At 38.2% G+C, this 13,919-nt stretch overlaps 1 protein-coding gene across 2 annotated transcripts in view; it reads right to left on the bottom strand.

The window, feature by feature from the left end:
- Positions 1–1,741: 1,741 nt before the first annotated feature.
- APPBP2 (amyloid beta precursor protein binding protein 2) overlaps positions 1,742–13,919 on the bottom strand; it is an 81,694-nt gene continuing 69,516 nt past the window's right edge. For both annotated transcript variants that reach the window (XM_003278467.3, XM_030828144.1), the window contains 3 exons: positions 12,866–13,056; positions 10,440–10,605; positions 1,742–6,425 (listed from right to left, as the gene is read on the bottom strand). In XM_003278467.3, coding sequence (XP_003278515.1) covers positions 6,172–6,425; positions 10,440–10,605; positions 12,866–13,056 — 611 coding nt within the window. In that variant the 3' untranslated portion in view covers positions 1,742–6,171. The remainder of the gene's footprint in view (positions 6,426–10,439; positions 10,606–12,865; positions 13,057–13,919) is intronic.

Genomic DNA, 13,919 nt, shown 5'->3' on the forward strand with positions numbered 1-13,919 from the left:
AGAGGTGTCTGCCACCATGCCCAGCTGATTATTTTTTTGTATTTTTTGTAGAGACAGCGTTTCACCTTGTTGCCCAGGCTGGTCTCGAACTCCTGGGCTCAAACAACCCTCCTGCGTCGGCCTGCCTCCCAGAGTTAGGAATACATGTGAGCCACCACGCCTGGCCTGCCGTATTTATCTGTTCATGCATTGATAAGACATTTAGGTTGCTTTCGCTTTTGGCTACTGCAAATAATGCTGCTACACGGGTATATAAATATCTGTTCAAGAGCCTTTCAATTCTTTTGGATCTATACCCAGAAGTTGAATTGCTGGATCATAGAGTAACAGTGTTTTGAATTTTTTGAGCACAGGTGATAGTTTTTCACAGCAGATGCAGCATTTTACATTCCTGCCAACAGTGCACAAGGGCTCTCATTTCTGCACATCCTTGCCAACACTTACTTTCTGTAATAGCCATCCTAATGGGCATTTGTCTATTGAAATGTGTGCTTAAAGTAACTGAGTGTGGTTTGCTAACACACTCAGGACAGTATCTGTCACAGGATAAACTCTATGTTGAATACACAAATCAGCAAAGTTTACAAGTTGGAAAGAGTCTTAACACTGTAAGTTATATGGCCATATGGTAATTGCTTTCATAAAGCTCTAAAATGCTGCATTAGTACCAAGTGGCAACTCAAACTTTAAGGGAAGGGTTCCCTTGATCTTTGAGCTTCACAGATGAGTAAGACTATCCAGGAAATGGCATTCCACAAAGACGATGAAATCGCATGTTCAGAGGTTCAGTCATGGAGATGTAAAAAGAAACATTTTTTTTTTTTTTGAGACGGAGTCTCGCTCTGTCGCCCAGGCTGGAGTGCAGTGGCACAATCTCGGCTCACTGCAAGCTCCGCCTCCCCGGTTCACGCCATTCTCCTGCCTCAGCCTCTCCGAGTAGCTGGGACTACAGGCGCCCGCCACCACGCCCGGCTAATTTTTTGTATTTTTAGTAGAGACGGGGTTTCACCGTGGTCTCGATCTCCTGACCTCGTGATCCGCCCGCCTCGGCCTCCCAAAGTGCTGGGATTACAAGCGTGAGCCACCGCGCCCGGCCAAAAGAAACATTTTTAAATTCAGTATCACTGAAGGTGGCAGGCAATGAAGCTGGTGCTGACTATATTCCAAGTGATGGTGGGATTTTGTCTACAATATTTTCTTCCTAATCTTTAAAAATATGGCTTCATTTCCTATAACTGGTTTCTGAGTACTTCAGATTTATGCTGTTTCATGGTGACGTTTTTTAAAGACCTGATTTTACCCCCTTATTCATGTGAGGAAATAAAACACAAAGAGGGCTGGAATGATGTAACTCAGAATCTTCCAGTTCAGAGACAGCTGGAACTGAAACTCCAATCTAGGCTTTTCTTCACTATTCCAGCAGAACTTTACCAGGTCTCATCATTCATCTTCAGCCTTTAGAGTGAGAGGATTCTTAAAAGAATGGTATACTTTTGTAAGGACTGAAAAATCCCTTTGCATTAATGCAGTGCTTTCTCTTTTTCCAAGTGCTTTTCATCAGCACAATCTCCAGATGTTACCATGGGCCTCCTCTGCCACATATCTTAATTTTCTTGAACAAGAGCACTTTTGTTCTAGTTCCAACAATTTCTCTCACACTGTTCTCTAATAAAAACAGTCTGCAAAGCTTAATCCCAACCAAAAGCAATCAAAACCAAATTGGAAACAGATACACTATGAATGCAGGAACACTATATTTATTAGGTCAATAATTCATTTTTAGCAATACAAGTACAGAATATATCACAATGCTGGTTACAAACATACTTAGTATGGTTTAATAGTTACAAATAACGGTGGGCACTACAAGTTGGTGAGAATGATATGAAAGGTCATCCTGACACAATGAAGAACTGTCTTCAAAAATCTATTTAATGACCTTAGATATTTCTATAGAAATTATTGTGGCACTATTAGTGGGGATTTTCACGTAAAGATTGTTAGTGTTTTGCTTTTAACTGTTCCATTAAGAACTTATTTTGAGCCTATTAAACTAAAATCCCCTGTTGCTTAATAAAGTATAAAAATAGTACTGACCTGGTAATATTTAGTAAAACATAGCATTCATTCACATCATAAAAGTAGAACTAAACTGAAAAGTTTTAGTTACCATGGCAGAATATCTTCCCATAAAAGGAATATACAGAAATGAGTAATGTTACACAAACGGTACCTGCAATGGTTATTTAGTGATCCAACACTTAACTGTGCACCACAAACCAAGTTTTCTAGATACCTATATATAGCATATATTTTTAATCTTAAATTTTACTCTTGAAAAACATGTGCACTTCAACAAACTCACTAAGGCCACTCATGCTATAGATACCTAGGATTGCAATTGAAGAATAGTATTATGCAATAAATCCTAAAGCACACTCCTTCTGATTATCAACAGGGTAAAACCAGTTTTCTGCCTAAAACATTCCTGAGATTTATGGACAAAAGAAGTAGTGTTGAAGCTGGAGATTAATCCAAATGTCATATTAACAACAAAAAATTTCCTAGCCAGGCGTGGTGGCAGGAGCCTGTAATCCCAGCTACTCGGAAGGCTGAGGCAGGAGAATCGCTTGAACCTGGGAGGTGGAGGTTGCAGTGAGCCAAGATGGTGCCATTGCCCTCCCAGCCTGGGCAACCAGAGCGAAACTCCGTCTGAAAAAAAAAAAAAAATTCCTGGCAACTAAGGTCCTCCACAGCCAAGAGGTGAAATACACATTCACTTTTAAAGCAAAGATAAAACTCTAAAAAATTTGTACTTATAGTGTTTTTCCAGTAGTAACTTTGCCACCCAGAAAAAAAGTAAGCAGCAAGGCTACAAATTCTAGGGAAAACATAAAAAGTGGCAGTTAACAATACCTGTTATGAGCAAATCATTATTTCTATGTATAAAGTTTCAGCCAAAGGCTTCAATCATGTTTTGGCATGTGTTTACTGCAGTTTTCTGTCTGCACTATTAAGAAGCGGCCAAATGGCACCTTCATTATTTCTAAGATCGCAGCCTCTGTACCTGATTTTCATAAAATTTATATTAACTCTTCCCAACAGGCTAGGAACAAAGGTCTTTCTCAAATTCTTTATTTTCACAAATGAAAAAATACCTGGGCAGGGGTTACTACAAAGCAGTAAGTGAGCCAATTTTTAACCAAGCAGAGACAGAGATTTGATGGTAATAAGGGTCTCAATCCCTTTGGCAAAGTCAGCTTTGAGGATCCATAAAGATTATGCTCTAAAAATTCCAACTGGCTCTACTAAATGGAATGCAGGCATGAATGGCCACCTGAGCGCCACATGCGAGTGCTGACGGAGCTCCCTGATGCACCCAACTGGAGTAGCACCGAACTTTAGGAAAAGACTGGGTAGAAGAGTCAGAGAAGGATGAGACCAAAGGCCCCTAATTTAACATGACTTTGCTGAACCTCCAGAAAAATCTTTAAGTTGGCTAGAGCTTCCTTACACACCTCATCATATGTAAAAAGTTTGTGTGAGTTAACTTATTGTGAGATAAATTTATTTTCTTCGAGATTTTTTAAAAACTCAATAAATCATAGTGGCACACATCTCTCTAACTTATCCTAAACGTCTCTACTTAAAGGATGAATCTTACACTTAAAGTCATAGGGTATTATTCTTCATTAGAACCAGAAATAATAGCACAGTAAGTCATATCCCTAACCAAAAATGGCAATCTGTTTTCTTAAGCTAGAGTGTATGCATTAAAGTATATGAATTTACAAAAAAAACTACATTAAAGCAGCGGTGATAAGGAGAAACTGCCAATAATGATGTTTCAAAAAAACACAACTGGCTGCCAATTGACATTATCACCCTGTGATCCTAGGCTTCTACGTATCATGTTGTTTCATCACTGAGTGTGAGCTAAGTTGAGTTCAAACTGAGTTAGGGAGGATGAGGCTGTAAGTCATTTGTTTATTTTTATCCTAGGAAATGCTGTATGTGCACAAAACCAAAAAATACAGATTGAAAAAAAAACTTCATATGGAAACATGTTTCAAAATATTTATTGAAAAACAATTTACCATGACATTCCTATACCACAAACATACCACTGGATTCTAAATAACCAATAAAAGTATACAAAGCCTATCCTGAAAATATCTTTGGAGGTAATTAAATATATAGGCCCATGAGGATAGAGCTGAGTAACTTAAAAATGTTAGTCCTTGGTCACAAAGACTATTTGGTAATTAATAAAGAAGTGCCTCTTGACATTAGACTGCAATTAACTGAGGGGTGGGGGGCAGCTTCATAAACTGCAAGTACGTCAATTTACTCTTTCCAAAATTTAAAAAGAAAATAATTCGATTTGAGGAGTAAACTCAGGTTTCTAAATCAGACAGTTACCATTTTAGGGTGTGGGTATGCTTCATCTCTTTCAGTACATCCCCCAACCAACCCCCTCCTAGGGAACTTAAATGCAGTGGCTCAAAACTAATAGGACTGCAAATAACAACTTCAAACAAGGTTGGGAAGTTCAAAAAAGTGCTTAAAATATTAATAAAATTTGAAATCTACAACTTTTCTGTACTCAATGTGGCAGACAGCTTAGATTTTTTTCCCCTCTCACCCAACATGCATGTTAAAAGAAAACTAAAATTCGACACACATCCATTCACCCATAGACTACTCCAAGCATTAGCTAGGAGCAACATCTTTAACAGCCAAGTCATGAACCCCTGAAAATAGGGGGGGAACCCAGATTCTTAACTATAGAAGCATCAGATGGGCTACTACAGTAAGAATTGAGGTAACAGCAAAATCCTTTTTGTTTCTTGAATTGCTACACGTCACAAATTCTTAAATTTGATTATTACCTCATCATTAAATAACCTGACTGGCTTACAAAAAATCAAATCAAAACCCAATAAACAGAAAGACAAGTTAGCGAAATAGGTGTATTATTAGGGGATCTTTCCATTTGACTCCTAGATTTCAAATGAAATGACCTAGCTGTATTACTATTTACCATAAAAATGGAGGATTTTCTAAGACTTATTTTTGGGCATTCATTTTCATTCATCTCCATAAACCATACAGTAACCTAACATTTCCATCTGAACATGAACTATTTCATGACACACAGCCAATATACTTGTTAACTGCATTGATTATTAGGGCAACATTTAAAATGAGGGGGATGGCTGCAGCCGATATTTATAGACTTGCTTATGGCACTGCCATCTGTGTACCTTGACTAAAAATATGCCATTGAAATTGCCAAACTTCCCTAATTTGGTATCTATTACATAATTTTTGCATTATCCTTTTTCATTATACATCTAAATGAAATCATTCTACTGATAAAAGTATATGTAGGATCTAAATAATCTAAAGCTTCTGGTCTAAATAACCACCTTCTACATTAGGCTGGTCCTTTTTAGATCCTCCTGGTCCTGTTAGCAAATGCTATCAGAGCATCTTGCATTGTTGTACCAAAAAAAAAAAAAAAAGTCAGAAGTGCTGGTCTATCAGATTTTCTGTTACATTACAGATCAACACTGGTCCAGTTCAGATGACTCTGATAGTCCTTTCCTTGTAATATAGAGTGGTTGTATCCACTTATCTGGGCAAGGTAGCCAAACATAAGTCGGGATGTCCCTCTTTTATTAGTACTTGTGTTAACTTTTCTATACTGCATATAAAGATTTTCCCCATAAAATTTCTTTACACTACAGTATTGAATACCTCCACATCGAAGAATTACATATTAAAAAGTTGTTAAAATCATCCTTACATAATAAGAATGCAACTCTTTTAAACTCTTAGTTTTATTTAGGGGTATGTTTTTTTCTTTCAGGCTTTCTGCAAAATGAATTTTTTAAAAACAACAAAAAAAGATTTCCTGTTGTTTGTTCTACTAGGTTGAAAATGTGGGCCAGACTACTTACACATGCGGTACATGCTGAATATAACTGAATATATGTTATTCCTACAGACATTCTGCAAGATAGGGATCACCCAAAATAGGGTCTTCAATGGACTGGACCAGTGTTTCAATGCAAATTCCAGCCCCCCAAAACAACATGGTTTTGATTTCACAGTATGAATTCCCTGGAATCCAGGAAAAGGTAATTGGTTAACTGGGGTCCTCCCTCAGCAGCTCGGTCCCTCAACATTCTGAGAAATCAGGAAGGACTGCACCACTTCTTCAGTGGACTGGGGGCTGGTGTTGACATCTTCAAGAGCATCTGTCACTGAATACTGCCGATCTCGCAACCGGTTCCAGTTAGACAGAACATTGTGATATTCAAACACTTTCTCATAATTTCCAATGGAGTTGTAAAGTTTAATGAGACCTCGATAATCATACTCTAGTCCACTGTAGCCTTCACCAAAAAGTTTCTTCCCTGTAACAAAAAAGAAAAAGGAAAAAAAAAAAAAGCACAAATAATGAGATAAGAAGCAATTTCTATAACATGAACACAAGTTCAATTGTTTAAACAGGGTGGTTTAGGTTTATTCCCCTGAAAGGAATAGATATAATTCTTGTATCAGCATCCCCCAAATCAGTCCCAACCATGAGCTATCACTAAGACTTAAAAAAAATTTTCTCGTCTAAAGAAATTGGCCTCATTAGAATAGAATATAAAAATTCATGGTTTGAAGGAACTGTTTAAAGAGATCTCAAAGAAGAATGGCAGCATCTCCAACAATAGAAAAATACACATGCACAGGCCAGTCATGGTGGCTCACGCCTGTAATCCCAGCACTTTGGGAGGCCAAGGTGGGTAGATCACCTGAGGTCAAGAGTTCGGAACTTGCCTGGCCAACATGGTGAAAGCCTGGCCAACATGGTGAATACCTGTCTCTACTAAAAATACGAAAATTAGCTGGGCATGGTGGTGCATGCTTGTAATCCCAGCTACTCGAGAGGCTGAGGCATGAGATCTGCCTGAACCCAGGAGGCAGAGGTTGCAGTGAGCCAAGATCAGGCCACTGCACTCCAGCCTGGGTGACAGAGAGAGACTCCATCTCAAAAAAACCAACCAACAAATGAAAAACCACAACACATGCACAAGGCGATTCGCTGCAACAGTATTTGTAATTACAAATTAACAGAAACAAATGAAAACACGTAGAATGGTTTAATCAACTGTGGTACCTTCACTCAATGGCATATTATGTAGCTGCAAACTGATGGGGAAATTTCTGGGTTCTCTGTAACGGTTATGGAGTGACTGATGGTATATTGTTAAGATTGAAAAAAGTAAAATACCAAAGAGTATCTATAGTATGCTATCTTTTGTGTACAATAGGGAAATAAGAAAGTATTTATTTGTTCATTGTGCAAAAAGACACACAAAAATGATAAACCAGAAAATAATGAGACTGGTTATCCATAGTGAGTGAGTGGGAACTGGGTAGAAGAAATCAGAGAAAATTATGTCTCTGGACATATCTTTCTGTATAGTTCTAATTACAGTACATTAATATTTCACATACTCAAAAAAATTAACAAAATAAAGATGGATAGGGGCAACAATTTAACATGTTAAATAAACCTAATTGTTTTGCAAAAGAATAACATAACCACATTGAAGGAAAGGGGTGTAAATAATCCCAAGTAACTTTTGAACACAGTATTCTGAATATATACTACCTTCAGGCTAGAGAAAAAGGAAAACTGTAAAGAAATATTGAACTCTAAGTAGTAGGTCTGTTTTTCACAGCGATATGGGTTAGCAGCTCAAACTACATGCACTTGAGGAATGAGCAAGTCAGTCAATATATTATAGATAATAGGGAACCCACATGTATATGGATAAATGATTTATGAAGAAGACAGTATAGCAGAGGGAAAAAAACAGTCTTTTGGCTGGGAGCAGTGGCTCACGCCTGTAATCTCAGCACTTTGGGAGGCCCAGGCGGGTAGACTGCCTGAGGTCAGAAGTTTGAGACCAGCCTGGTCAACATGGCAAAACCTTGCCTCTACTAAAAAAATACAAAAAAATTAGCCAGGTGTGGTGGTGCGCATCTGTAGTCCCAGCTACTTGGGAGACTGAGGCAGGAGAATCGCTTGAACCCAGGAGGTGGAGGCTGCAGTGAGCCAAGACCACGCCACTGCATATCAGCCTGGGTGACACAGCGAGACTCTGTCTCAAAACAAAACAAAACCAAAAAAACAGTCTTTTGAAGAAATGGTCTTGGCTTAACTCTATGTCCATATGGGGAAAAAAATATGATCCCTACTTCATACCATAAACAAAAATCAGTTTCAGGATTGTAGATCTAAATATAAATAAAGTTTCCTGAAGATAATTTTCTAGAAAAATATCTTTATTACTTTGGGTAGAAAAAGATTTCCTTTTTTTTGGAGATGGAGTCGCTCTGTCGCACAGGCTGGAGTGCACAGTGCGATCTTGGCTCACTGCAACCTCTGCCTGCTAGGTTCAAGCAATTCTCCTGCCTCAGCCTCCCGAGTAGCTAGGATTACAGGTGTGTGCTACCACGCCCGGCTAATTTTTGTCTTTTTAGTTGAGATGGGGTTTCAGCATGTTGGCCAGGCTGGTCTTGAACTCCTGACCTCAAGTGATCCACCTGCCTCGGCCTCCCAAAGTGCTGGGATTACAGGTGTGAGCCACCGCGCCCGGTTGAAAAGATTTCTTAAACGGAATACAAAAAGTGCTATTCACAAAAGAAAACACTGATGCAGGCTGGAAGCGGTGGATCACGAGGCCTGTAATCCCAGCACTTTGGGAGGCCAAGGCAGGCAGATCACGAGGTCAAGAGATTGAGACCATCCTGGCCAACATGCTGAAACACCATCTCTACTAAAAATACAAAAAATTAGCCAGGCATGGTGGTGGGCACCTGTAGTCCCAGGTACTCAGGAGGCTGAGATAGGAGAATCGCTTGAACCTGGGAGTTGGAGGTTGCAGTAAGCCGAGATCATGCCACTGCACTCTAGCCTGGGTGACAGAGCGAGACTCCCTCTCAAAGAAAAAATAAAATACTGATGCATCTGATTACATTAAGAACTGGCTGGGCACAGTGGCTCATGCCTGTACTCCCAGCACTTTGGGAGGCTTAGGTAGGAGGATTACTTGAGCTCAGGAGTTTGACATCAGCCTGGGCCAAGATTGTGAGACCTTGTCCCTGTTGAAATAAAAAAAAAAAAAAAATTAGCCGGGTGTGCTGGTGCACATCTATAGTCCCAGCTACTCAGGTGGGCTGAGGCAGGAGGATCACTTGAACTCACGAGACTGAGGCTGCCGTGAGCCCTGATGTGCACTCCAGCCTGGGTGACACAGTAAGATCCTGTCTCAAAAAAAAAAAAAAAAAAAAAAAGAAGTTCTGTTATTTAAAAGGCTCCATTAGGAAACAAGCAATAGAATAAGAGACGATATTTACAACACATGTAACCAACGAAGGTCTGTCATATTCATATCATATAAAGAACTTCTGTAAGTCAGTAAGAAAATGACAAGACAAATCAATATAAAAATGGGCAAGAGTTTTAACAGGCACTTCATAAGATGATGGCCATAGATTCCTTATTTTGATTTTGTAATAGTCCTGAAATGGAAATCCAAATGTTCCAAATGTTCATTAACAGTGGAATGGATAAATGATGACATTCTAATACAACATATGGCAGTGATATGCAACATCACAGATTTCACCATTATTGTTCACCAATAAACCAGACACATAAAAATATACATTGTATAACTTCATCAAGTTCAAAAACAGGTAAGCCTGATCTATCATGTTAAAGGTAGGAGAAGGGAGGGGGAGGAATGAGTGGGCAGTAACTGCACAAATAGTTTAAAATAACTACTTTTGCCTACACATGACACTCTACTGTCATACCTCTTACTACTGGCTTCAGTATCAAAAAAAACCACCTTTAGCAAAACGTTCCAGATGATTTTTGGGTGGTTCCTGAATATCCTTAGCAACTTATCCCATTTAAATCTATTTTATTTTATTAAATATTTTAGCATTTTATTTTATTTTATTTATTTTTTTGAGATGGAGTCTCGTTCTGTTGCCCAGGCTGGAGTGCAGTGGCACAATCTCATCTCATGACAACCTCTGCCTTCCAGGTTCAAGCGATTCTCCTGCCTCAGCCTCCTGAGTAGGTGGGACTACAGACGCGCACCATCATGCCCAGCTAATTTGTTTTTTGTATTTTTTAGTAGAGATGGGGTTTCACCATGTTGGCCAGGCTGGTCTCGAACTCCTGACCTCAAGTGATCTGCCTACCTCAGCCTCCCAAAGTGCTAGGATTACAGGTATGACCCACCACACCCAGCCCCATTTAAGTCTTTAATAACATTTTCCTTATACAACATATAAGACATGCTGACATGTTGATTTGTAATCAACTGACTAAAGAAAATTTAAATGTAACATACCAATTGCTATAGATCGCAAATAAAGTTTCTCAGCATTTTCATACTGATTCATGTCATAATTATATAAAGAAGCCAGATGTCCCACTGAAAGGGCTACTTCATAATCTTCTTGACCAAGAAGTTGTTCTTTAATCTGAATTGCTTTGATGTGCATTTCTTCAGCTTCCTGAAAAACAATTATGCCATATCAATCATTATACTTTTTCTCATCTTAACAGTTCTTACTCAATGAGCAAAACTGATCTAAATGCCAAAGACATCTTATGAATGCCATAAGGTAATCAGATCAAAGAACATACTATGTTATTCCAAAAATTGCCTATGGGAAGCATTACAGAGTTTTGGAAACTGCAGATAAACTGATGACAGCAATAGTATCCTATGTCAAAAGTAACAAGTGAAAACTTATCCTGGTAATAAAAAATTGTTACAAGAAATTCACAACAAAGAAATTTGCAAAATTATAAGAAACTTTTAGAAGAAATTAACAAAACATTCTAAAACAAAAATTACTTCCTTTGGTTAACACAGTGCAAAATTTAGTTGAACCTTCTTAACAAGCTCTATATCATAATATGTTAATTTACATGGGCATACACTTTCATTTCATTTTTTGGAATTTTGACAATTTTTATTCCAACAAACTAAACTCAAGCTAATTGAGGGATATATAGGTTGCTTTTCAGGTAAAGAAGACCTCTCACTCTTTCCTTACTGTGATCCCAAAATTAATAATATTAAGAATTTATAGGCTGGGCACAGTGGCTCATGCCTGTAATCCCAACAGTTCGGGAGGTCGAGGCAGGCAGATTGCTTGAGCCTAGGAGTTCGAGATCAGCCTGGGCAATAGGGCTGGGCAACAGGGCAATAGGGCAAGACCCTGTCTCTACAAACAATACAAAAATTAGGCGGTATGGTGGTGTGCACCTGTATTCCCAGCTACTTGGGAGGCTGAGGTGAAAAGATCACCTGAGCCCAGGGAGGTTGAGGCTGCAGTGAGCCATGATCACACTACTGTACTACAGCCTGGACAACAGAGTAAGAACCTCTATTAAAAAAAAAATTATAACTCAAAATTCTAAGAGACATTGAAGTTAGTCATATTTATTGCTATAATTAATAATACTTGTTGCAATATCTGACATTTCTTGCACACCTGCCATGTGCCAGGCATTCTGCTAAGAGCTACACTTAGCATATACTAAGAATTATATATCAAGAACTATATACTAAAAACTGTTTGAAGTATAGCAATCATATTTGTCTTTTTTTATTTAAAAAATTTTTTCTTATCTCAAGTACTACTTTCATATATTAATCTTTTTTTTTGAGATGGAGCTCGCTCTGTCACCCAAGCTGGAATGCAGATCTCGGCTCACTACAATCTCCATCTCCCAGGTTCAAGCAATTCTCCTGTCTCAGCCTCCTGAGTAGCTGGGACTACAGGTGCATGCCACCATGCCTGGCTAATGTTTGTATTTTTAGTAGAGATGGGTTTTCACCATGTTGGTCAGGCTGGTCTTGAACTCCTGACCCTCAAGTGTTCTGCACGCCTTGGCCTCCCAAAGTGCTGGGATTACAGACATGAGCCACTGAGCCCAGCCTCATATATTAATCTTTTTGGTTTGACATGTTTCCTAATTTTTCATGATCCTGATTTTTTTTTTTTTTTTTTTGAAGACAGGCTCTCACTCTGTCACCTAGGCTGGAGTGCAGTGGTGTGATCATAGCTCACTGCAGCCTCAACCTTTTGGGCTCAAGCCATCCTCTTGCCTCAGCCTCTGGAGAAGCTGGGACTACAGGTGTGAGCTACCATGTCTGGCTAACTTTTTCTTTTTTGTAGAGACGGGATTTCCCTATATTGACCAGGCTAGTCTTGAACTCCTGGCCTCAGGTGATTGTCTCACCCTGGACTCCAGTGCTGGGATTACAGGCATAAGCCACTGTGTCTGGCCCATGGTCCTGATTTTTAAATTTTATTTCTATTTTGACTATTTTTTGTTTGTTTTAGAGATAGGGTCTCACTCTGTCACCCAGGCTAGAGTGCAGTGATGTGATCATAGTCACTGCAGCCTCAACTTCTTGGGCTCAACTCATCCTCCTGCCTTAGTCTTCCAAGTAGCTAGGAAGACAGGCATGTGCCACCACACCTGCCTAATTTTTGTAGAGACAGGGTCTCCCTATGTTGCCCAGGCTGGTCTGAAATTCCTGGTCTCAAGGGACCCTCCCATTTCAGCCTCCCAGAGTGCCAGGATTATAGGAATGAGCCACTGTGCTTGGCCTATGTTGTTTTATACTCACTATCTTCTCAATTCCTTTGTGGAATAAGATAAGTGTATAATTTATTTGAGCTTATTTAAGATTTATTATTTAAGATTCTATTTCATTACTTAAGAGAGAAAAATATAGCAAAAACATGTTTCTACCTTAAATTTTCTCATTGACTGATAAAGTCTTCCAAGGTTTCCATAGTGTTTTGCAGTCTGTACATTAAATTCCCCAAAAGCTTTTTTAGCTAGTTGGAGTGAAGACAGGTGCAAATCATGAGCTTCTTGAAGCAGCCTCTGTTCAGTTTCCTTATTATGACAGTCAATTGCAATCTCCTCTAAAATAAGTGCTAAAAAAGAAGGCAATAAATTAGCGTACTTCAAAACCATTACCAAAGCTAGTAAGAACATCTAATTTAAACTTAAATAATAAAAATGTTTACTGAATATATTTATATGTGATTATGGTTTGGAACTGGTCAAGATGAAAGAATTCCACTTTTAACAAAAAAGTACACTTTTTGGCGGTCATTCTATTTTGCACAGTATATATATATTCAAATTTAAGAAAAACAATGGTATAAACGATTTTGCAGAATTAGCTTCTATTTTAATAGACTGCTATACTTTGCTGATGTGAATTTGTTTTTCAAATTAAATGGAAGCACAGGGAAAGTTTTTAAAAGTTATGAAACCGTGTCAAGGAGTACCTAAGTACTTTTGAAAATTTTGAAACCACACTTTATAAAACATAACCTTTAACCAAACACAGCTAAAAGAACTGATTTCCTCCTACTCATCTGACCAACCAAATCAGGCAAGACATTTCAATTTCAAAGCTCCATTCAAGACTTTCAAATTCTATCGAAAGTCTTAAGAATATACATATTATTTTACCAGATAATTTGATTTATTGGAAAACTGTCTATGTACACAAAGGTAAGAAAGAGATTTACTTCACTGTAGCATTTTTAAAAAAGAAAAGGTTAAAAACAATTATAAGAGTCAAATAATAAAGGTAAGGTTAAATACATTAGAAAAAAGGATATATGTAGAGACACGAAAAAATGTTTGTAATATATTAAGTGAAAAAATCAGATTATAAAACTAAAAAAATCATTCATTTAATTATCTTATTTGAAGTAAGAAAAGTCTAAAATAATATTCACCAAAATGTTGGTTGAGGATTGGTGGGATTTTAAGGCAATTTATT

Source organism: Nomascus leucogenys, chromosome 14 (genome assembly GCF_006542625.1).
Source record: "Nomascus leucogenys isolate Asia chromosome 14, Asia_NLE_v1, whole genome shotgun sequence".
In the NCBI taxonomy this organism is placed as follows: Eukaryota; Metazoa; Chordata; class Mammalia; order Primates; family Hylobatidae; genus Nomascus; species Nomascus leucogenys.